Genomic DNA, 24237 nt, shown 5'->3' on the forward strand with positions numbered 1-24237 from the left:
TGTTACAAAGATGGAACGTCTTGAAAACAGTACAAATATTTTTATTGGTGTTAGTTCATTTGAATGCTTTTTTTTGCGACCTCTCATTTTCAGCATGTAAATGTGTGCATACAGGTGGAAATGAAGAACACTACCTGGTCAGGATAGTTAAACTGCTGACAAGTCACTATATTAGGCTTCATTTTTCTATGGATCAAAAAACGTAGACCAGAGCGATGAAGCGGTTTACTCACTTTCGCCATATTTAAGTGCCATCGGTTCTGACAGTATGCCTGTGTTTGTTGCGGTTGCCAGATTGATGCTGGTTTGTAACCAGCTTAACAAGCCTCATTAAAACGGTGACATTTGTGCCATTGTTAACGCTTTTAACACGTCATGTAACTGTGAAAAGCATTTAAAATCTTTCTTTTACTTTACCTTTTTATATAAAAGGGAATCGGAATGCAGCTTTGAGGTATTCAAATATGTATTTTTTTTCTGTAAGAAGTCCTTTTTCAGTATGAAGATGCTTATTAGCATAAATAAAAACCCTTTCACTGCTCCATAAATGTTTTTTGCTGAATTTTATGATGGTTAACTGTGAAAAGGGATGTCTTTGGTAATAATGTCTTATTTAGAAGTCACTTTGAATTCAATTTAAACAGGAATTATGCTGGTATTATAAGTATTGGTTAGATTTGAGTCAGATTTCTGTTGTTGGTGGTACTGTAGAGGTTGCAAGATTGCCGATCAGTGATTCTGTTTGTGGTTGTTTTATTATGATCATGTTGAAGATTTGAGTGGTTGGTTCTGGATCCGCTGAAATCGGCAGTTTTAACATATAGCTGCCGTAAGAGTGGCTGAAATGCTGATGTAGTCTTTCAGAGCTTTAATGAAAACCATGGATGACTTTTCCAAATGCGTTTAGGGTTTTTTTTTCCCCAATTATTTCCAAACCACTCAAACTTGGCAACAAAAGAACATTTTTAGTATTACAGTACATGCTAGAACCCCAATGTTTTAAGTATTCATAAGATACTTTTGGCTCGATTTGTAAGCTTTTTCTTCTTCTTTGAACCAATAAAACCAGGAGTGTGGTGCCTTGTGTACTTTCACAGTGCCATATTGTCAAATAATCATTTAATAACATTTAGTTTCTCAACTTTTTCGTATTTGTAAAGTAACCTGGTGATAATGCTGCCATACACTGATATTGTAACCAATAAAAATACTTTTAACCACATCTTAATGTGTTCGGATTGATTTGTCTCTTAAACTTGTGTAATTATATTTGAATATGGATGTTAGGGCTGTATATCTTGGGAAAGTTATATTACATGCCGTCTTCAACTGAAAACAAAAGACTGATCAAAACATTTAATCAGTTTTTCATAGGCGTTTTCACTTAAAAGTATATCTTTTGTGTAAACGAGAGAGAAGCGAAAAGCATACACTTCGGTTCACAGCGTCACTTATATTCGAAGATCGTCCTGTTTTTCTTTAATCTTACTTGTAAAGAACCTGCAGCTTAATATTATGTTGCCATTATTATATGTTAATTTTAATGTCTATGTCAAAAATCACTGATATAATTGTGTGCGAGAACTTGCTTCAGAAATTCGCGCCACTTCGTCTCAGAATCCTGGCGCGCGCTCTGGATTAAAAAGCCTGCGAATGTCCGAGAGAACCACTGTTGCCAAGTTCGTGGTTTTCCCGTGGAATTGGGCAACTTTAAAGGGGTCATATGATGCGATTTCAATTGTTCCTTTCTCTTTGGAGTGTTACGAGCTCTTGGTGCATAAAGAAGATCTGTAAAGTTGCAAAGACTAAAGTCTCAAATCCAAAGAGATATTCTTAATAAAAGTTAAGAGTTAACCACGCCTACCTAAAACGCCTCGTTCTAACACGCCCCCACATATCTACCTCACGATGTGGGAAGATTTGCATAACGCCGCCCAAATGTGCACGCAAAGAAAGAAGGCGTAACTTTTATTCTCGCTGTAGTATTGTCGCCATGTCGTGAAGGCGCTGTGTGTTTCGTTGTGAAAGCGAAACTACTTTGTTTGGTCTTCCAAAAGAGGACGATATCCGCTTCGTCATTCCTGGAGCTGATCCGTTCTGGTTGCTGAGGGAATACATCAACTTTGCGCTGTGGATCGCCGGATCGGCTTTCACCGTCGACGAAGCGGAGTCCAGCCCGGGGTTGTCACATATCCTTCCGGACGCTCCTTCGTCGAAATCGCCGGCCGCGCCGTTCTCAAGCCCGCCCGCATCCTGATCCTGGGAGAGTAGACTACAATGTCGGCTGCTCTGACTCAGACTGCAAGTACGGTTTTTTTTTATATTTGAGGAGTTTTTATATTTTATATATTTAAAGCAAGTTTTTTGGGCAGATTTCATTACACCAAATACACAAAATACTGTTCCTTTTAGCAGCAGCATCATGACCCCTTTAATACCGTTGCCGCAGGTTGTTTTTCTTGTCCGCGGGTTTAAGCGACCCCAATCACGTGATATTTAGCCCCTAAAATGCTAATTTTACCAGTGGATCCACGCCAAAAACCGTGTATTTTACCTCATTTGGATTCGGAAGGTGAGCAGTTTTTTGCAACGCTGTCAATAACCTCGCTGTCCATCTGTAAAAGTTCTTTACTGGGATTAATAGTGCAATATCCAAACATAAGAAAACGTAGAGTTTCTTTAACAGTAATACAACAATTTAGTAATGTTTTATAATATTGTTTTTATTACACAGGAGAAACTTATTTTCAGGATATTACATTTACATACGTTTAGAAATAGAATAGAATTTTAACACTGGGTTATACTGATTCAAACTGCAACCAAGGAACGTATAGAAAATAGGCTTTGTGATCAAAAGGCAAATCTACAAAAATCTGAATTCCCTGTCTGATGACATGAACTCTGTTTCTGAATAAAAAGGCTGGGTATAAGTATGAAATAAATTGACTCCTTCATTAGGCTGAACCTGAACAGCAAAACTGACTCAGTTTTCAAATTCCAGCTTTTTACCCTCATGTTTTGCTTAATAGGGCAGCTTCACAGTTCACAAAAGTGTTTTTAAGTCCCGTTCCAGTGAAACTGAATCTCTGTACAGAAAAACCTCAACCAAAACAGCACTGAAACCACCTTTACTTCAAGAATACACATTTTAGTGTTAACTACAAGTAACATTTTTCCCCCTTGCATTCCTTGCAACATCTGGTGAGTTGAGAATTCCCGAAACAGCAGGGCGTAACAGTATACAGGAGTTACATCACTCTCTGGAAGGAGCCAGTGTGTCCGTGTGAACAGAATCAGGGTTGAGGACGAAGATACTGGGAGCTGAAATCCTCTAACTGCTTTTCTAGGGCCGTGGCTTTATGTCTAGGAAAGAAAATGTGTCCATTATTACAAACGCCTCTAAATGATCGATAGAGGAGATGTGGAAGATCTCACGTTTTTAAGGTGCAACTCAAAGCTTGACAGAAATACAGAAGTCTCAAGATGCATTTGTTAAATGGATATGGAGTCTAAATCACTTTGGTTACTTTGGAAATGTAATAGGTTACCGATTAGAAATTACCCTATTTAAAATTTCAATTACTTTATTAATATAACGGATTACATTCGATTACTTTTCTAAATTTGTAACCAATGTTTTCAAAAGTTAATCATTTCCAAACATGTAAAGCAGGCAGGGTTATCTTTACAGTAGAACTCAACACTGATTACTATCAGACTTTCAGAATCCTTCTTCACTTATTAAGATTATCATAATTAATTTTAAAGCACAGCCACCACAGAATCAGACTTTAGCAGCTATGTTTACTTCGAGACTTCAACATTCTGTGGTTAAATACAGGTTTAAAATCAATAAAAAAATAAAGCATATACACTGATCTCAATAAATGTTTTCTATTATAGATCAGTGAGCATATACATAAACCCAAATGGGAAATAAAACCGTTATGGAATAAGCACGTGTCCTAAACTCCTGAAACATTGCTGTCTCATATTTTAGAGCAATCGCTGCAATTTATGAAAGAAATCAATCAAATCTGTATATGTGTGAAAATATTCAGATGTAACGTTTTCATAAGTAACTAATTTAATTACACATTTTTTTCTCAGTAACTATAACTACTAGAATTACGTAATTCTGTTACATGTAACTAGTTACTTCCCGACACTGACCTGAGCACTTTGGATCGCTTATGTACACTTTCCAGCTTCTGGATCTTGTCAGTGAGGCGTTGGATGTCATTCTCCAGGTCCTTCTGGGTAATGTCGACTTGCTGGCAGAGTCGAGCGAATGTGCTGCCGATTTCTCTGTATCAGACACACAAGAACACTTTAAAATGATTTTCTACTTGCATGCACAGACTTGCACTTGAGCTGTCAATAGCAGTGTATTCATCTCAAAACGACTGTATAGTCCACACATGGAACATAAACATATTCATATCGGTGTTTCTGCATCCAAATATGGACAACAACTTCATCACGGACCAAACCCTGATGTAAACACTTACTGCTGCACTTGGTGGCTGCAGTTTGAGCTGGTGAAACTGATGATCATTTGAAGTTTCTCTGTGGCGTAATCCACAAACTGTTTCTTCAGGGCTCTTTCCTTGGCTTTGGTGGTCCAGGTGAGTTTTTGGTGTTTCTGCATCCAAATATGGACAACTTCATCACGGACCAAACCCTGATGTCAAATGGACTCTGATGTGTAAACACTTACTGCTGCACTTGGTGGCTGCAGTTTGAGCTGGTGAAACTGATGATCATTTGAAGTTTCTCTGTGGCGTAATCCACAAACTGTTTCTTCAGGGCTCTTTCCTTGGCTTTGGTGGTCCAGGTGAGTTTTTCATACAGGTACAGCACGCCGTACAGACTCATGGAGAGAGCGATCAGACGCCAGCCAACTGTTCGCCACACCTAACAGAAGATATAGAGATGAACTTCAATAACGCATTCATTTACACTCGTGGGAAGTTGAGGTCACATTTACCGTCATTCGGGGAGTTTTGTGGGTGGATTGGAATTGGGGATTTCGCACGAGGGCAAAATATTTCCCCACACAGGTTTCGCAAATTCACAGCTCGGTCATTCTGTGCCAAATCAACCAAATTTCAGAAACCTACCTGGCTAAAAAAAAAACGTTTTTTCTGAAGAAAGTATTCAAAAGCCAAAATATTCAATACCATGGATGAATATTTACGGAGTAATCCACTATTTTGTAGAGGGGGTCAAAATGAGATTTGGAGCCAAATTACAGCAGGTGGAAAATAACTTTAGAAAGATGGCAGCATCATTATTTTGTTTTTACACAGAGATTGGTAGCTCCATTCGTAAAATCCGTTGACTTTAGCAATCTTTGTTGCATTATATGCCAACGGTGACCATTCAAAACTGGGGAAAAGCTGTTTTGTTTTGTTTTCTCCAAAGTTTGCATGGCTGTAACTCGAGAAGTATTAAATATACCTTAATATCCTTTTAGATTTTGGTTCAACAGATTTAAATTTTTAAGACTCTATATGGTTCAATTGAGTTACAGGCATGCAAACTTTTGGAGGAAAATGTGAGAAGTACTTTTTCCCAAATTTGAGCTGTCACCATTGACATGTAATGCAACAAAGATTGCTACAGTCAACAGATTTTACTAATACAGCTACCAATCTCTGTGTAAAAATAACAATGATGCTGCCATCTTTCTACAGTCATTTTGCTCCAAATTGTGCTAATGTGACCACATCTTCACACAAGGAATGGTCACTCACATGATTTTATAAGTATGTCTTAATTTAGGAAGCTCATTGCAGCTTATTCTGGCCAGGAACCGCCCAATTAGACAGGAAGTGGCCATCTGACTGTCACCTATAATAATATATAATATAATAAAAAATAAAAGTTATTCTAAAGCATTAACGAGCAATAATTCTCACCACTCCTCCAACGATGATCACGCTCATAGACGTGCGGGAAGTGACCGAGGCCAGGTTGCTCACCATGGACATCATGAGTTCTTCCTGCGTCAGTGATTGCTGATTCTGACCTTGAGCTCTGGGGACTGGAGACTGAACCCCTGCTGGGGCCGAAGGGGTGGTTGGCACCGTCAGCTGAGTAAAAGACAACAATAAACCATTAAAAAATTCCATTCAGACTAGGGATGCGCGATATTATCGGACCGATATCGGAATCGTCCGATAATGGCTTGAAATGTAAATATCGACATCAGCCCAATATGAAAAATTATGCCGATATGCCTTGCCGATAAAAGGATTAACTCACATTTGCTCAGGGTGTGCAAGCGATTAAATCATGTCAGCAGTGTGGTCATTCTTGAAGTGAACTTTTGCCGATAATGGCTTAAAATGTAAATATCGGCATCGGCCTGATATGAAAAATTATATCGATAAGTGGATTAACTCACATGTGCTCAGGATGTGCAAGCGATTAAATCATGTCAGCAGTGTGGTCATTCTTGAAGTGAACTTTTGCCGATAATGGCTTAAAATGTAAATATCGGCATCAGCCCAATATGAAAAATTATGCCGATATGCCTTGCCGATAAAAGGATTAACTCACATGTGCTCAGGATGTGCAAGCGATTAAATCATGTCAGCAGTGTGGTCATTCTTGAAGTGAACTTTTGCCGATAATGGCTTAAAATGTAAATATCGGCATCAGCCCAATATGAAAAATTATGCCGATATGCCTTGCCGATAAAAGGATTAACTCACATGTGCTCAGGATGTGCAAGCGATTAAATCATGTCAGCAGTGTGGTCATTCTTGAAGTGAACTTTTGCCGATAATGGCTTAAAATGTAAATATCGGCATCAGCCCAATATGAAAAATTATGCCGATATGCCTTGCCGATAAAAGGATTAACTCACATGTGCTCAGGATGTGCAAGCGATTAAATCATGTCAGCAGTGTGGTCATTCTTGAAGTGAACTTTTGCCGATAATGGCTTAAAATGTAAATATCGGCATCAGCCCAATATGAAAAATTATGCCGATATGCCTTGCCGATAAAAGGATTAACTCACATGTGCTCAGGATGTGCAAGCGATTAAATCATGTCAGCAGTGTGGTCATTCTTGAAGTGAACTTTTGCCGATAATGGCTTAAAATGTAAATATCGGCATCAGCCCAATATGAAAAATTATGCCGATATGCCTTGCCGATAAAAGGATTAACTCACATGTGCTCAGGATGTGCAAGCGATTAAATCATGTCAGCAGTGTGGTCATTCTTGAAGTGAACTTTTGCCGATAATGGCTTAAAATGTAAATATCGGCATCAGCCCAATATGAAAAATTATGCCGATATGCCTTGCCGATAAAAGGATTAACTCACATGTGCTCAGGATGTGCAAGCGATTAAATCATGTCAGCAGTGTGGTCATTCTTGAAGTGAACTTTTGCCGATAATGGCTTAAAATGTAAATATCGGCATCAGCCCAATATGAAAAATTATGCCGATATGCCTTGCCGATAAAAGGATTAACTCACATGTGCTCAGGATGTGCAAGCGATTAAATCATGTCAGCAGTGTGGTCATTCTTGAAGTGAACTTTTGCCGATAATGGCTTAAAATGTAAATATCGGCATCAGCCCAATATGAAAAATTATGCCGATATGCCTTGCCGATAAAAGGATTAACTCACATGTGCTCAGGATGTGCAAGCGATTAAATCATGTCAGCAGTGTGGTCATTCTTGAAGTGAACTTTTGCCGATAATGGCTTAAAATGTAAATATCGGCATCAGCCCAATATGAAAAATTATGCCGATATGCCTTGCCGATAAAAGGATTAACTCACATGTGCTCAGGATGTGCAAGCGATTAAATCATGTCAGCAGTGTGGTCATTCTTGAAGTGAACTTTTGCCGATAATGGCTTAAAATGTAAATATCGGCATCAGCCCAATATGAAAAATTATGCCGATATGCCTTGCCGATAAAAGGATTAACTCACATGTGCTCAGGATGTGCAAGCGATTAAATCATGTCAGCAGTGTGGTCATTCTTGAAGTGAACTTTTGCCGATAATGGCTTAAAATGTAAATATCGGCATCAGCCCAATATGAAAAATTATGCCGATATGCCTTGCCGATAAAAGGATTAACTCACATGTGCTCAGGATGTGCAAGCGATTAAATCATGTCAGCAGTGTGGTCATTCTTGAAGTGAACTTTTGCCGATAATGGCTTAAAATGTAAATATCGGCATCAGCCCAATATGAAAAATTATGCCGATATGCCTTGCCGATAAAAGGATTAACTCACATGTGCTCAGGATGTGCAAGCGATTAAATCATGTCAGCAGTGTGGTCATTCTTGAAGTGAACTTTTGCCGATAATGGCTTAAAATGTAAATATCGGCATCAGCCCAATATGAAAAATTATGCCGATATGCCTTGCCGATAAAAGGATTAACTCACATGTGCTCAGGATGTGCAAGCGATTAAATCATGTCAGCAGTGTGGTCATTCTTGAAGTGAACTTTTGCCGATAATGGCTTAAAATGTAAATATCGGCATCAGCCCAATATGAAAAATTATGCCGATATGCCTTGCCGATAAAAGGATTAACTCACATGTGCTCAGGATGTGCAAGCGATTAAATCATGTCAGCAGTGTGGTCATTCTTGAAGTGAACTTTTGCCGATAATGGCTTAAAATGTAAATATCGGCATCAGCCCAATATGAAAAATTATGCCGATATGCCTTGCCGATAAAAGGATTAACTCACATGTGCTCAGGATGTGCAAGCGATTAAATCATGTCAGCAGTGTGGTCATTCTTGAAGTGAACTTTTGCCGATAATGGCTTAAAATGTAAATATCGGCATCAGCCCAATATGAAAAATTATGCCGATATGCCTTGCCGATAAAAGGATTAACTCACATGTGCTCAGGATGTGCAAGCGATTAAATCATGTCAGCAGTGTGGTCATTCTTGAAGTGAACTTTTGCCGATAATGGCTTAAAATGTAAATATCGGCATCAGCCCAATATGAAAAATTATGCCGATATGCCTTGCCGATAAAAGGATTAACTCACATGTGCTCAGGATGTGCAAGCGATTAAATCATGTCAGCAGTGTGGTCATTCTTGAAGTGAACTTTTGCCGATAATGGCTTAAAATGTAAATATCGGCATCAGCCCAATATGAAAAATTATGCCGATATGCCTTGCCGATAAAAGGATTAACTCACATGTGCTCAGGATGTGCAAGCGATTAAATCATGTCAGCAGTGTGGTCATTCTTGAAGTGAACTTTTGCCGATAATGGCTTAAAATGTAAATATCGGCATCAGCCCAATATGAAAAATTATGCCGATATGCCTTGCCGATAAAAGGATTAACTCACATGTGCTCAGGATGTGCAAGCGATTAAATCATGTCAGCAGTGTGGTCATTCTTGAAGTGAACTTTTGCCGATAATGGCTTAAAATGTAAATATCGGCATCAGCCCAATATGAAAAATTATGCCGATATGCCTTGCCGATAAAAGGATTAACTCACATGTGCTCAGGATGTGCAAGCGATTAAATCATGTCAGCAGTGTGGTCATTCTTGAAGTGAACTTTTGCCGATAATGGCTTAAAATGTAAATATCGGCATCAGCCCAATATGAAAAATTATGCCGATATGCCTTGCCGATAAAAGGATTAACTCACATGTGCTCAGGATGTGCAAGCGATTAAATCATGTCAGCAGTGTGGTCATTCTTGAAGTGAACTTTTGCCGATAATGGCTTAAAATGTAAATATCGGCATCAGCCCAATATGAAAAATTATGCCGATATGCCTTGCCGATAAAAGGATTAACTCACATGTGCTCAGGATGTGCAAGCGATTAAATCATGTCAGCAGTGTGGTCATTCTTGAAGTGAACTTTTGCCGATAATGGCTTAAAATGTAAATATCGGCATCAGCCCAATATGAAAAATTATGCCGATATGCCTTGCCGATAAAAGGATTAACTCACATGTGCTCAGGATGTGCAAGCGATTAAATCATGTCAGCAGTGTGGTCATTCTTGAAGTGAACTTTTGCCGATAATGGCTTAAAATGTAAATATCGGCATCAGCCCAATATGAAAAATTATGCCGATATGCCTTGCCGATAAAAGGATTAACTCACATGTGCTCAGGATGTGCAAGCGATTAAATCATGTCAGCAGTGTGGTCATTCTTGAAGTGAACTTTTGCCGATAATGGCTTAAAATGTAAATATCGGCATCAGCCCAATATGAAAAATTATGCCGATATGCCTTGCCGATAAAAGGATTAACTCACATGTGCTCAGGATGTGCAAGCGATTAAATCATGTCAGCAGTGTGGTCATTCTTGAAGTGAACTTTTGCCGATAATGGCTTAAAATGTAAATATCGGCATCAGCCCAATATGAAAAATTATGCCGATATGCCTTGCCGATAAAAGGATTAACTCACATGTGCTCAGGATGTGCAAGCGATTAAATCATGTCAGCAGTGTGGTCATTCTTGAAGTGAACTTTTGCCGATAATGGCTTAAAATGTAAATATCGGCATCAGCCCAATATGAAAAATTATGCCGATATGCCTTGCCGATAAAAGGATTAACTCACATGTGCTCAGGATGTGCAAGCGATTAAATCATGTCAGCAGTGTGGTCATTCTTGAAGTGAACTTTTGCCGATAATGGCTTAAAATGTAAATATCGGCATCAGCCCAATATGAAAAATTATGCCGATATGCCTTGCCGATAAAAGGATTAACTCACATGTGCTCAGGATGTGCAAGCGATTAAATCATGTCAGCAGTGTGGTCATTCTTGAAGTGAACTTTTGCCGATAATGGCTTAAAATGTAAATATCGGCATCAGCCCAATATGAAAAATTATGCCGATATGCCTTGCCGATAAAAGGATTAACTCACATTTGCTCAGGGTGTGCAAGCGATTAAATCATGTCAGCAGTGTGGTCATTCTTGAAGTGAACTTTTGCCGATAATGTCTTAAAATGTAAATATCGGCATCAGCCCAATATGAAAAATTATGCCGATATGCCTTGCCGATAAAAGGATTAACTCACATGTGCTCAGGGTGTGCAAGTGATTAAATCACGTCAGCAGTGTGGTAATTCTTGAAGTGAACTTTTGCCGATAATGTCTTAAAATGTAAATATCGGCATCAGCCCAATATGAAAAATTATGCCGATATGCCTTGCCGATAAAAGGATTAACTCACATGTGCTCAGGGTGTGCAAGTGATTAAATCACGTCAGCAGTGTGGTAATTCTTGAAGTGAACTTTTGCCGATAATGATGATTAGATTCACTATTTTGGATCACTGCATTTAATTTGAGAATGCTTGCACAGAACGACGCCTCCGGAGTGCGAGAGTCAACAGTCACCCGGGTCCTAAAGCCCGTCCGGTAAGGTGTTTTATTTACTGAGGGGGTGCTGTTGGCCTACTTGTAATAAAAGTTAAAGTAAAATACACAAATAACATTTAGATTGTGTCTCTGATTAAATAAAGCAGTAATTGATGTCATAAAATCAAGAGTATGTTTTGATTTAAAGGTCAGAAGCTATAGCTTAATTGAATAAAATAAAAAAAAAAATCACAAACTGTAAATTAAATAATTTTATATACGTGACCCTGCAGCACAAAAGCAGTCATAAGTAGCACAGGTATATTTGTAGCAATAGCCAACAATACATTGTATAAGTCAAAATTATAAATTTTTCTTTTATGCCAAAAATCATTAATATATTAAGATCATGTTCCATGAACATATTTTGTAAACTCCCTACCGTAAATATATTAAAACTTAATTTTTGATTAGTATTATTAAGAACTTAATTTGGACAACTTTAAAGATGATTTTCTCAATATTTTAGTTTTTTTTTTTGCACCCTCAGATTCCAGATTTTCAAATAGTTTTTTATAATGACAGATAAATATATATAGTTATCTGTCATTATAAAAAACTCATTATTGTTTGTTTAATTCTAACAAATAAGTTTTTGTTAATAACTAACCAAAATTAAAAATAATTTGTTTATAATTTCCTCACAGGAGAGACTTGGTGTTGTTTCCAAACAAAAGAAAATATATATCGGTATCCGCCAAAAATGAGTTGAAACATATCGGCATATCGGCAAAAATCCAATATCATGCATCCCTAATTCAGACCAAAACATGGAGGCTGAAGGTCAAGTCCACACAAGCATCTCCATGCATCTCAGTGGAAACGCAGATTTCTGATTTATGTACCGGTAGGGTCTGATCCACCAGCATCAAGGCACGTTTGGCATTGGCGGGACCTAAGAAACGGTGGACCAGCGCAGTCCAGCCGAAAGAGAACTGGAACTCGATGTTCTCCTGGAAGTCTGAGCAAAGGGTGGCACAGTTGATGTCGTAGCTGAGCTCAAACTTCCTGCTGGGAATGAGCATGTGGAGCTGGCTCTGGGCAGCAGAGGGCAGCAGAGGCTTCAGACACTCTGGAAGCACAATAGGCAGGTAGATTACTAAACACACATTTATCACTGCATAAACTGTCCATATAGCGTTTGGTTTTATGGTTTAGCATTGCTACAGCAGATTGACACCAACGGAATAATAGCACTCAAGTACATACTAACCTTTGTAAAGAATTACATTAGCAACACTTCACCCATTATCAGAGATTGTCTATTAATAGGATTGTCACCCACTGGTGTTGAAATATCAAACGCAGGTCACTGTGTCTGTCTGTTCTCACATACCCATCATGTTTTGCTGAGACGACTGAACGGAGGCGTTTACTGCATCAGAACAGCGGAAGGCCAGATTCTTGCCCATGCCCTTCTCGATGTGGCTGAGAAGATCCTGCAGAAGATGAACAGATCAGATCAGGTACTGAAGGAGACGATCATTTCTAAAGCTACAAAAATAAACTAAAATAATAAATAATTTGAAAAAAAAAAAAATAATTTGCAAATAAATTCTTTAAAAATCCTACAATGTGATTTTCTGGATTTTTTTTCTCATTTTGTCTCTCATAGTTGAGGTATACCTATGATGAAAATTACAGGCCTCTCTCATCTTTTTAAGTGGGAGAACTTGCACAATTGGTGGCTGACTAAATACTTTTTTGCCCCACTGTATAAAAGACCAGGTACTGAATGAGATTTCTGAAGCAAAAATGTAACAAAAAAATAAATAATAATAATATATACATATGTTTACAAAGTATAATTAATATATATGTATATACACACACACACACACACACCGGGTGCTTAAATGTTTTTTTTTTTTAAGTATGCTTTTTTTAAAAATTCGATTAATCGCATCCAAAATATTATATTATGTCTGTATAAATACACACACATACATGTATATATTTAATGAAAATATGTTAGGTTTATATATTAAATATATTTATCTGTAATATAAATATATACATGTAAATATTTTCAATATATATACTGTATGTGTGTATTTATATAGACATAATAAATATACACAGTACACACAAACATGTTATGTAAACAAAAACTTATTTTGGATGTGATTAATCGTTTGACAGCACTAGTTTTAAAAATATAAATTATTGTTATATTTCTTTTTTTTTTACATTTGATGTTTAATATGCAGCGATGTAAAGGATTTTGGACCAAAAACATTTCACTGTGAGTGTGATGCAAATACAAAAACATACAAAAATGTAGTTAGTAACAGGTCAGCTGTGTTCATCCATGTAATTGTGACAGATCTATTCTGACACTCACAGATTTGTAGATTTTGAGCACGTGTGGTGACGGGTGGAAATCTGCACGAAACTCGTCTATGAGCACAGACAGACGGCAGATCTCTTCTGCCATGGCGTCTGACACCTGAAACACACAAACTACATGATCAATCCTTCACTGCTCTGGACTCTCTTTTTTATTTTTTATTTTAATGGAACCGACAAAATATATTTTTTAAAAGTTTGCATGTGTGTTTTTTTTTTTTTTTTGAGTATCATATTTGGTCCATCATGCTTTTATGGCTCATATATTCTCATCTGTGACCCTGGACCACAAAACCAGACATAAGGGTCAATTTGTTTAAAATTGAGATTTATACACCATCTGAAAGCTGAATAAATGAGCTTTCCATTGATGTATCGTTTGTTAGAATCGGACAATATTTGTCCGAAAATCTGGAATCTGAGGGTGCAAAAAAATCTAAATATTGAGAAAATCATCTTTAAAGTTGTTCAAATTAAGTTCTTAGCAATGCATATTACTAATCAAAAATTAAGTTTTGATATATTTACGGTAGGAAATTTACTCAATATCATGTAAACATGATCTTTACTTAATATCCTAATGATTTTTGGCATAAAAGAAAAATCAATAATTGTGACCCATACAATGTATTGTTGGCTATTGCTACAAATATACCCCAGCGACTTATGACTGCTTTTGGGTCACATATAGTGAGAATATGAAGGAAAAACAGCTCAATTTTATTTAGAGACTCAAACTGAGCATAAATATGCCGTTTTCTGCAGATGCTGATATTTCTATGATGAAATTCTGCTGCTTGTGATGTAAATAAATGAGATCTTTATAACAGTAGAGCAGATACTGACATAAAATGCTCTAAATATCAGTCGTCTCTATATCTGCAGTAATGTGTCTCAGTGAGATGAGATTGAAATGCTCCAAACATATAATGCAGTGATTGAGAGCTGAAGAAATAAAGGCTCCTCAGAAGATGTGAGATGTTCTGGAGGCTTGTGAAGATCATTCCTCCGCTGAGGAACAGTGAAAGTAAAGCTTCTGGAAACAAACGCTCCTCAAAAGATCCTGAGGATCAGATTTGAGACTCTAAAACATGATTGATGGAGAATCAAGTAAAGCTGAGCTGCTTCAGTCCAGTGAGTGATCATCTGGAGATATTACTGCAGTTATTAAGATTTTATCGCCCCGTCTCAACAGTGGATCCTCAGTTTTACCTTGTGTTTCACCTCCTCCGTGATGGCCTCGATTTTCTTCTTGATGTCCTGGATGAGCAGGTTGAGTTGACTGCGAACGAAATCCAGTCGGTCAAGCAGATACTCTCTCTCCTCCAGAGAAACCACCCTGAGATCAGAGATAAACACGTTATTACATGAATGATGATCACACGGGAAGCCAATATACATATTTAATACTCATAACTGAACTTATAATGTTCGTTAAGACTTTCTGGATTCATCTCAAAGACGAATCGCTTCAAAATAATCAGCTCTTCTGGTACTGGATCTTCTGCTACAATATTCCCAAAGTAAAGAGAAACAGACGCACCTCTTGTCCGCAGCGGCGATGTTGATTTGATCCATGATGTCTCTGACTGTTTCTGTGATCTGCTTTGCTCTGATTGTGTGCTGCTCAAACTTTGTTTTCACTGCTGAATGCGAGATACACTCCTGCGAGGTCACGCGCGCACACACACACACACACACACACACGCTACTGTGACAGGAGCCTTCATGTCCGACTTTAAAGGGTTAAAGGTTCAAACCTGCTGCAGGCGTGAAACTAAAACAACAAATTAAGAGCAAAAACTGCAGCAAATCTAAACCCTAAATGCCAGCGGCTCTCCAATTCACTCACAGTAGCATGAACATAAAAGCAAATCATATCAATAAAACACTGCGATGAACACAAAAGGCAAACATAAAACAATAGGAGGTCAAAAAGTCTCAAAGCACCACCTTTTTATCAAATTTAATAAAAATGTTCTTAATGTCTTAGTATTTACTGGGTTTAAATGAAATGTCTAGTTGTCAAAGAAGGCTGCACAATTAATCAAAATAGAACCAAAATCATTATGTGGCTTAGTGCAATTATCAAATTACAAAGGCTATGAATGAATTAAATACATTTCTGCACTGAATGTTTCATTTACAAGGGCGTCAAAATAAAAGTTCAATGGATTAAGTTTGAAAATAAATAAAGACAGCCATAATTAGTATTGTAATTTTACAGTTAAATATATTATATTATATGTCTCATATTTATATGCTAAGGTTTTTTTTTTAACCATTTTTAATGTTTTTTTTATATTTTTATTGAGTAATAATATGTATTATTATTATTAATTTATGTTGATATAATCACAAAATTACAATTTGGCCTAACTGTGCAGCCCTAGTCCAATAGCAATATTTCTTATTTTGTTTTTATTTAGTAATTTTTATATTTTTCTTTAGTAATAATAATAATTAACTTGGGAAAAACTTGGAACAGCTTCTGAATACAGTGGAAATCGAACTCATGGTTTTCAAAAAATGGTTTGATGATAATAGACTTTCACTGAATTTAAGTAAAACTAAATTTATAATATTTAGTAATCGACAAAGTAACAATAAAATTAAATTAAGGATTAACAATGAGGAAATAGAAAGAGTGTATGAAAATACATTTTTGGGTGTAATAATTGATCATAAATTATGTTGGAAACCACACATTAACCATGTAAAAACAAAAATGTCCAAATCTATTGCAATATTAAATAGAATAAAACATATTTTGAACGAAAAAACTTTATATATATATTGTATTGTGCGCTCATAGTTCCATACATTACTTATTGTGTGGAGGTGTGGGGTCATACTTATAAAACCAATATAAATGCAATATATATTTTACAAAAGAAAGCAATTAGGATTGTTAAAAGGGTTGATTATTACGAACCAACAAACAAATTGTTTATTAATTTACGTGCTTAAAAATTTGTCGATTTATGTACATCACAGATAATGCTCAAAGTTTATAATAATTTACTTCCAAATTGTATTCGGAGGCTGTTCAAAATAAGAGAAAGTCAGTATAATCTAAGAGGATTGCATATGTTTAAAAAAGTAAGGCCAAGAACTAATGCAAAAAGTAGGTGTTTATCTGTTAAAGGGGTAAATCTATGGAATACTTGTGATAAGGAATTCAAATTATGTAATTCACTCTGCAAATTCAAGAAAATGTATAAAAATAAGGTGTTAAATAATTATATGACTCAGTATCAATAATTGTGAATGTAATGTTACAATATTGAAGTAATAGCTGGGATGTGTATTTTTTGTTATGCTTGTTTTGAATTATGTATGTACATTTGGGGTAATGTTTTTGTAACATGTTTATCTTGTATTTTTTAATGAAAAGTGTCGCTCATCAGTTAACTGTGTATAAAGGGTAGGCATAATAAGCAAGGCTTCAGCCTACACCTTTTTCGGTAATTATGTTTATTTATTTATTTATTTTGTGAAAAGTTGTCTGTGAGGACCGAAATAAAATGATTGATTGATTGATTGATAATAACAATATCATTATTATTGCATAATCACAATATTATCACGAAATTTGCCCAAATTGTGCAGCGCTAGTCAATAGCAAAAGCACTATTTCTTCTTTTGTTTTTATTTAATACTTTTAATATTTTTCTTTAGTAATAATAATTATCATTATTAATTTATCACAAAACTTTGGCCAAATTGTGCAGCCCTACAAACAAGCACAGCAAACCTGGATTTTATTCTTTTTTTAAATCACATTCACATCTCGAATCAGTTTTTTTTTTTTAAATAAACCTGCCATTCGTTGCTTTTGTTCCTCTTTTGTAAGTTGCTTTGTATAAAAACATCTGCTAAATGCATAAATGTAAATCCTAGATTTCAATATAGTCTCAGATTTTTGGACTTCCCTGTATTTGTGTGATTCTTCTAAAAAAACACAATATTAACAAAAGCGCATTTGTATGAACACAGCAAAAGAAACTGAAATATACAGCAAAACAAGTCCATCCATACTAAACGAACAGAAGTGGGTGAAACAGAAATTCAAACCGAACTAAAGAAACGAATGTCCTCGCCTCAGTAAATCTAGACTTCAGCAATGACGACACAGATTGAGGAATACAGACGGTTCAGTGGAGAGAGACTGATGGGTTAAACTAACTAAACTCAACCAGATTAAACCCTGAACGCTGCTCAGATACTGGACTTAACCACACGAGGAGGAGACGAAAACCTGTCTAGAATCAGACTAGATAATGTTTGTAAGTCGCTTTGGATGAAAGTATCTGCTAAATGATTATATATATATATATATATATATATATAGTGAATCTAACAAAGCCTTTTAAGCACAAAATCGACAAGAAAAAAAAAGAAAATAAATTATATTGTTTATTTTAAAGAAAAAGCCCATTTTAGAACCATTAGGATCTTTTGAACATCTCACTAGTTCTTAATATTTCTAGTAATAGGCTTAATATTGTTTATGTACAATATAATGTTGATTTTGAGGCGAAATATGACCTGGATATGTCATATGTGACCCTGGACCACAAAATTAGTCATAAGGGTCAGTTTTTTGAAATTGAGATTTATGCATCATCTGGAAGCTGAATAAATAAGCTTTCCATTGATGTATGGTTTGTTAGGATCGGACAATATTTGGCCGAGATGCAACTATTTGAAAATCTGGAATCTGAGGGTGCAAAAAAATCTAAATATTGAGAAAATCATCTTTAAAGTTGTTCAAATGAAGTTCTTAGCAATGCATATTACTAATCAAAAATTAAGTTTTGATATATTTACGGTAGGAAATTTACTAAATATCTTCATGGAACATGATCTTTACTTAATATCCGTATGATTTTTGGCATAAAAGAAAAATCAATAATTTTGACCCATACAATATATTGTTGGCTATTGCTACAAATATCCCCCAGCGACTTAACACTGCTTTTGTGCTCCAGGCTCACATATTTTCTATCCTGTAGAATAACATCTCCTCCTGCATAATAGTGTGTCAAGAGCCGGACTCTCTGAAATAACTAGTGCTGGTTAATAAGTTTCCAGTGGCTCAAGCTTCATAAAGGAACAAGCTGTATATAATCATGCAGGGAATGTACATCTGAGCACAATCGTATCAGCTCTTTATGTGGACTGAGGTGATCTGAGCTCATATACTGTAAACTGTTTCACCCACTGCTTACTGTAAACATGAGTTAATCATCCACATCTCTTCACATGTTCTAATGAAACTAATACTGATGCACATGAACGGAGAATTTCTATTGTAGATTCCATTGGTACCTACTAAATACGAATTTGGTTTTGGTCTTTTTTTGTTTTTATGTAACCGGCGAGTTCCCACTGTTTTTGTCACTTGCCTCAAACGATCTCTCAAAGTTCTGGAACTCCTTCAGTCGCTCCTGAAACCCTTCCGCTAAAGCTCCTCCTATAAACACACACACACACATGAATCTTTATCATGCCCTGTTTTTATTATGTTTACTGCATGTTAAGGGGAAACCAGTAGTGCAACCCACCAATAACTTTAGGGCAACCAGTAGCACAACTAACAATTCAACATCTAGCAATACAATCACGCTCAGTCTGAATTACCCATTCCGACAGTTTGCAAATGTGGCTTTCACAAACCACAAATATTTCAGTCAGCCAATATATCACTAATATAAATTTTCACATATGTATATATTTAAGTAAATACAATTTCATTTAAATATATTTTATATAGTACATATATTTTAATATATGTATTATATATATCATTAATGTGATATATGTCACTAAAATAGTTTTTTTAAATAAATAAATTTACTAGAAAAATATAAATCCCACACACTAATCTTGCATCAACATAAAAAATATTTGAATATAATGAGCAATGTCTCGGTCAATCGATCTTCCTCAGGCTTTACCCAAAATGTACTGTAAGACTTGAAATGTTATTTCCTTGCCCATTAAAAGTATGCATTTTTGGCAGATTTGTGCATTTCAAGGTTTAAACTAAATATCTGTTCACTATGTAAAATATATTTACTTGAGTCAAGCTGTGTACAACATATATTTAGCTTAAATTTGAGATGGAAAAAAAATGTTGCTACAGCTGATCAAACTCTATGAAATCATGCATGAAATCACTTCAAGTTTTAGTTGAAGTGATTTCATGCTTTTTTCATGTTTTCAGTTTAAGTCTGAAATGCGATTGAAATGTCAAGCATTACGACTGTCATAAAAGGCTTTACAGCTGCTGTTTTGGCAGACTGTCATGTCAAAGGTGAAGTGTTTTCCTGTGTCTGTTAATTAACCCAATATCTATAAAAATAAATAAATCAGCATGAAATTTCAATTATTTGAAATACCCGAATCTGATTTCCATCCGCTAGATGTGATGCTGGCTCGTGAATCCCTTTAGGATCACGCTCTTACCCGTCTCTGGCATACCCTGCGCCCGCTGCATCCGCGAGTTTAGCACCTCCTTCGCCGATACGAAGAAAATACGATTCGGTGCTTGGGCGCGATCCACAACCTTCAGCTCCTCCACCAGGAAGTCCACGCACCTGTCCGTGTGCTGCTTTCTCACCTGAGACCATAAAAACCACCACAAACAAACAACATGTGACACTGCAGCACAAAAGCAGTGTTAAGTCGCTGGGTTATATTTGTAGCAATAGCCAACAATACATTGTATGAGTCAAAATTATGCATTTCTCTTTTATGCCAAAAATCATTAGGATATTAAAGCTGCAGTCCGTAACTTTTTTTGGTTAAAAATGATCCGAAATCAATATTTGAGCAAGTACATAACCAGCCAGTGTTCAAAACTATCGCCTTACTTTAGCCCGATTCACAACGGTTAGCTTATAATAATGTTTTCTAGTTTGAGTGGTACGGGTAGGTTTTCTCAGGAAATTCGAGCATGCTGCTGCGTCATTACGTCACGTCTGTAAACATAAAGAAGTTGTCCCGGCTACTAGGCTGTCGCATGTGAGGATCCTGCAGGTGACGGATCGCGTGGTCCAGGGTCACATATTTACAGATACATTCATTTTGCTTTGGGAAAACATGCAGTAGTGTTTGACCAAAATAGTTTTTTTTGATAAACGACGCCAATATCTTACAGAGCAGGTTGACCAATATTAAGCTGATATATACACTGTTGCTAACTACTTTCAGTGGAAACTAAAGTCTGCTTGCTAAATGTTATTAAATTGTCATACTGGCAAGTCTTGGAAACTGGATACGGTTTGTGCAAGTTACTAGATTTGTCACTCGGTGACTTTTTTGAATGTCGATATCGTACCATTTAATTTAAAGGTAGTAAAAACACATGCATAACAATTGCTAAAATGGAATTTATATTTATTTTGCATAACATTTACTAAATTCATATAATTATTATTTATAATAATTCTTGCTATTATACTATATTATCATAATTTAAAAATATGGCAAAAAACATCTGAACTTGATAAAAAGAATCTGTAAAATAAACATATTTCTTTAGATGGGAACTACTTATTCTGTAAATCTATTCTAGTGTTTTTCACAAATAAAGGTCAATATATCCGCCAATATTTGCCATTGATTAATTATTGGCCGAGAAGTGTTTCTGTTTGGCCAAAGTGTCAGAAGTGGGACTTTTATTTTGACAGTGCTGAGAAAGCATCACCCAAATTTTAAATCCTTAAATTTAAATGACCTTGTTATTAACAAAATATTATTAAATTGTTAATAATATTTTGTTAACAACAAGGTAACCAATATTTGCCATTTATTAATTATCGGCATTGGCCAAGAAGTATTTCTATATTTGGCCAAACAGAAACACTTCTCGGCCAATGCCGATAATTAATCAAATATTGGCGGATATATTGACCTTTATTTGTGAAAAACACTAGCAAATTTTAAATCCTTAAATTTAAATGACCTTGTTATTAACAAAATATTATTAAATTGTTAATAATATTTTGTTAACAACAAGGTAATTTTAATTTTATAGTTTAAAAATTTCTTTGAAAGTTAAAATTTTTCTTTAATTTACAAGGATTTAAAATCTGGTGATGCTTTCTCAGCACTGTCAAAATAAAAGTCCCACTTCTGACACTTTGGCCAAACAGAAACACTTCTCGGCCAATGCCGATAATTAATCAATGGCAAATATTGGCGGATATATTGGCCTTGGTGATATATACTGGTCGAGCACTAATCTGTCGTGAGCCGAGTAAACTCACGTCCTCCATGTATTCGGGTTCGGCAGCAGAAGCGTCCCAGCGGTTGTTCAGGATGAAGATGTTGGGCTTTGACAGGCATTCATTGACCTTGTGGAAGAAATGCTTCTCCTTTAAAAAGAAATAAAGAAGAGGTTGAGTTCACTAGAGGTCGTGTGATGGAAACACACACACACACATGCTGGCAGCGTAAAGACAACACACGTGTTCACTCTTATCTAATCAGCTGTTGAGTAGCAATAAACTACAGCATTCACATACACATACACATACACATACAGTCTCACGCACACTCACACACACTGGCAACGTAAAGACAACACTGAACACACTCACACACACACACTCACACACTGGCAACGTAAAGACAACACTGAACACACTCACAGACACACACACACACACACACACACACACACAGGCAACGTAAAGACAACACTGAACACACTCACACACACACACACACACACACACACACACACACACAGGCAACGTAAAGACGACTCACATGTTCACTTTAATCACTCTGAGCAGCAATAAACTACAGCATTAAATGAGTGGAGCATGAAGAACATGCACTTAAACAGAACTACAGGAACATCTGAACATCAAATGAGAAATAATTTGAAATATCTGAAACATTGATATTTGGACATATTTGAAATATTGGCTTGTTCAGAACAGGGCTCAAATTAAAGTCATAAAAAATGCAATACTTGAAACAAAAATAACTTTATCTAAAATAAAATAAAAACCCTAGCTAGTTGACAAGGCAAAATTTTTATTTAACTTAATGTACTGAAAAATCAAACTGAAATGAAAAAAAAAATCAAACAAACAAACAAAACTATACAGACATGCATAAAAAAGACAAAAAGAAAAATACAAAAAATTTTAACAGCAATTAAAAATCTCTCACGCACACTCACACACACACACACACACACACACACAAACAGGCAACGTAAAGACGACTCACATGTTCACTCTAATCACTCTGAGCAGCAATAAACTACAGCATTAAATGAGTGGAGCATGAAGAACATGCACTTAAACACAGAACTACAGGAACATCTGAACATCAAATGAGAAATAATTTGAAATATCTGAAACATTGATATTTGGACATATTTGAAATATTGGCTTGTTCAGAACAGGGCTCAAATTAAAGTCATAAAAAATGCAATACTTGAAACAAAAATAACTTTATCTAAAATAAAATAAAAACCCTAGCTAGTTGACAAGGCAAAATTTTTATTTAACTTAATGTACTGAAAAATCAAACTGAAATGAAAAAAAAAATCAAACAAACAAACAAAACTATACAGACATGCATAAAAAAGACAAAAAGAAAAATACAAAAAATTTTAACAGCAATTAAAAAAAATATATATATATATATATATATAAAAGTATCTCAATGATACTAAAATAACACTGATTCATTTATTTATATAAACTTTGTGTTTTAAAAACAGTATGCACACATATGGAGGGATTTAACACTAAATTAAATAAATATATTATTAAATTATTAAATAAGTCATGGAACGTTGCAATTAATAAATAAAAGTATGATAAAATGTAAGCATAAATTAATTCATTAAATAATGTGAATGACAATTTTTTTTCATGTAAAATAAAAAAGGATGTGAAATACAAATGAAATACACCTTAAAATGCAACAGACAACATAAATCGATATTTCATGATGTATTCAAATATTTTATGATAACACTGATTCATTTATTTATATAAACTTTGTGTTTTAAAAACAGTATGCACACATATGGAGGGATTTAACACTAAATTAAATAAATATATTATTAAATTATTAAATAAGTCATGGAACGTTGCAATTAATAAATAAAAGTATGATAAAATGTAAGCATAAATTAATTCATTAAATAATGTGAATGACAATTTTTTTTTCATGTAAAATAAAAAAGGATGTGAAATACAAATGAAATACACCTTAAAATGCAACAGACAACATAAATCGATATTTCATGATGTATTCAAATATTTTATGACATATTGATTTGTTTTATGCTGTCTGCTACATTTTATTTCACATGGTATGTTCTTTTCCAAATTATGCATTAAAACATTCACATATCTATGCTTATTTCACTGTACACAGCAACATTACAAGATATAATTTTATACATTTCATTTAATCCGTTAAATCCCTGCACATGAATA

The 24237-nt window shown here is 35.4% G+C and overlaps 1 protein-coding gene across 1 annotated transcript in view; it reads right to left on the minus strand.

The window, feature by feature from the left end:
* Positions 1-2823: 2823 nt before the first annotated feature.
* LOC107552408 (mitofusin-1-like) overlaps positions 2824-24237 on the minus strand; it is a gene marked incomplete at its 5' end in the record, with an annotated part of 25303 nt that continues 3889 nt past the window's right edge. The window contains 12 exons of the mRNA XM_016234278.1: positions 2824-3366; positions 4177-4311; positions 4724-4920; positions 5928-6101; positions 12253-12479; positions 12744-12846; positions 13752-13856; positions 14969-15095; positions 15300-15421; positions 19168-19235; positions 20231-20384; positions 22036-22143. Of these exons, the coding sequence (XP_016089764.1) occupies positions 3297-3366; positions 4177-4311; positions 4724-4920; positions 5928-6101; positions 12253-12479; positions 12744-12846; positions 13752-13856; positions 14969-15095; positions 15300-15421; positions 19168-19235; positions 20231-20384; positions 22036-22143 (1590 nt within the window). The remainder of the gene's footprint in view (positions 3367-4176; positions 4312-4723; positions 4921-5927; positions 6102-12252; positions 12480-12743; positions 12847-13751; positions 13857-14968; positions 15096-15299; positions 15422-19167; positions 19236-20230; positions 20385-22035; positions 22144-24237) is intronic.

This window comes from Sinocyclocheilus grahami, unplaced genomic scaffold (genome assembly GCF_001515645.1).
Source record: "Sinocyclocheilus grahami isolate Dianchi unplaced genomic scaffold, SAMN03320097.WGS_v1.1 scaffold449.1, whole genome shotgun sequence".
NCBI classification, from domain to species: Eukaryota; Metazoa; Chordata; class Actinopteri; order Cypriniformes; family Cyprinidae; genus Sinocyclocheilus; species Sinocyclocheilus grahami.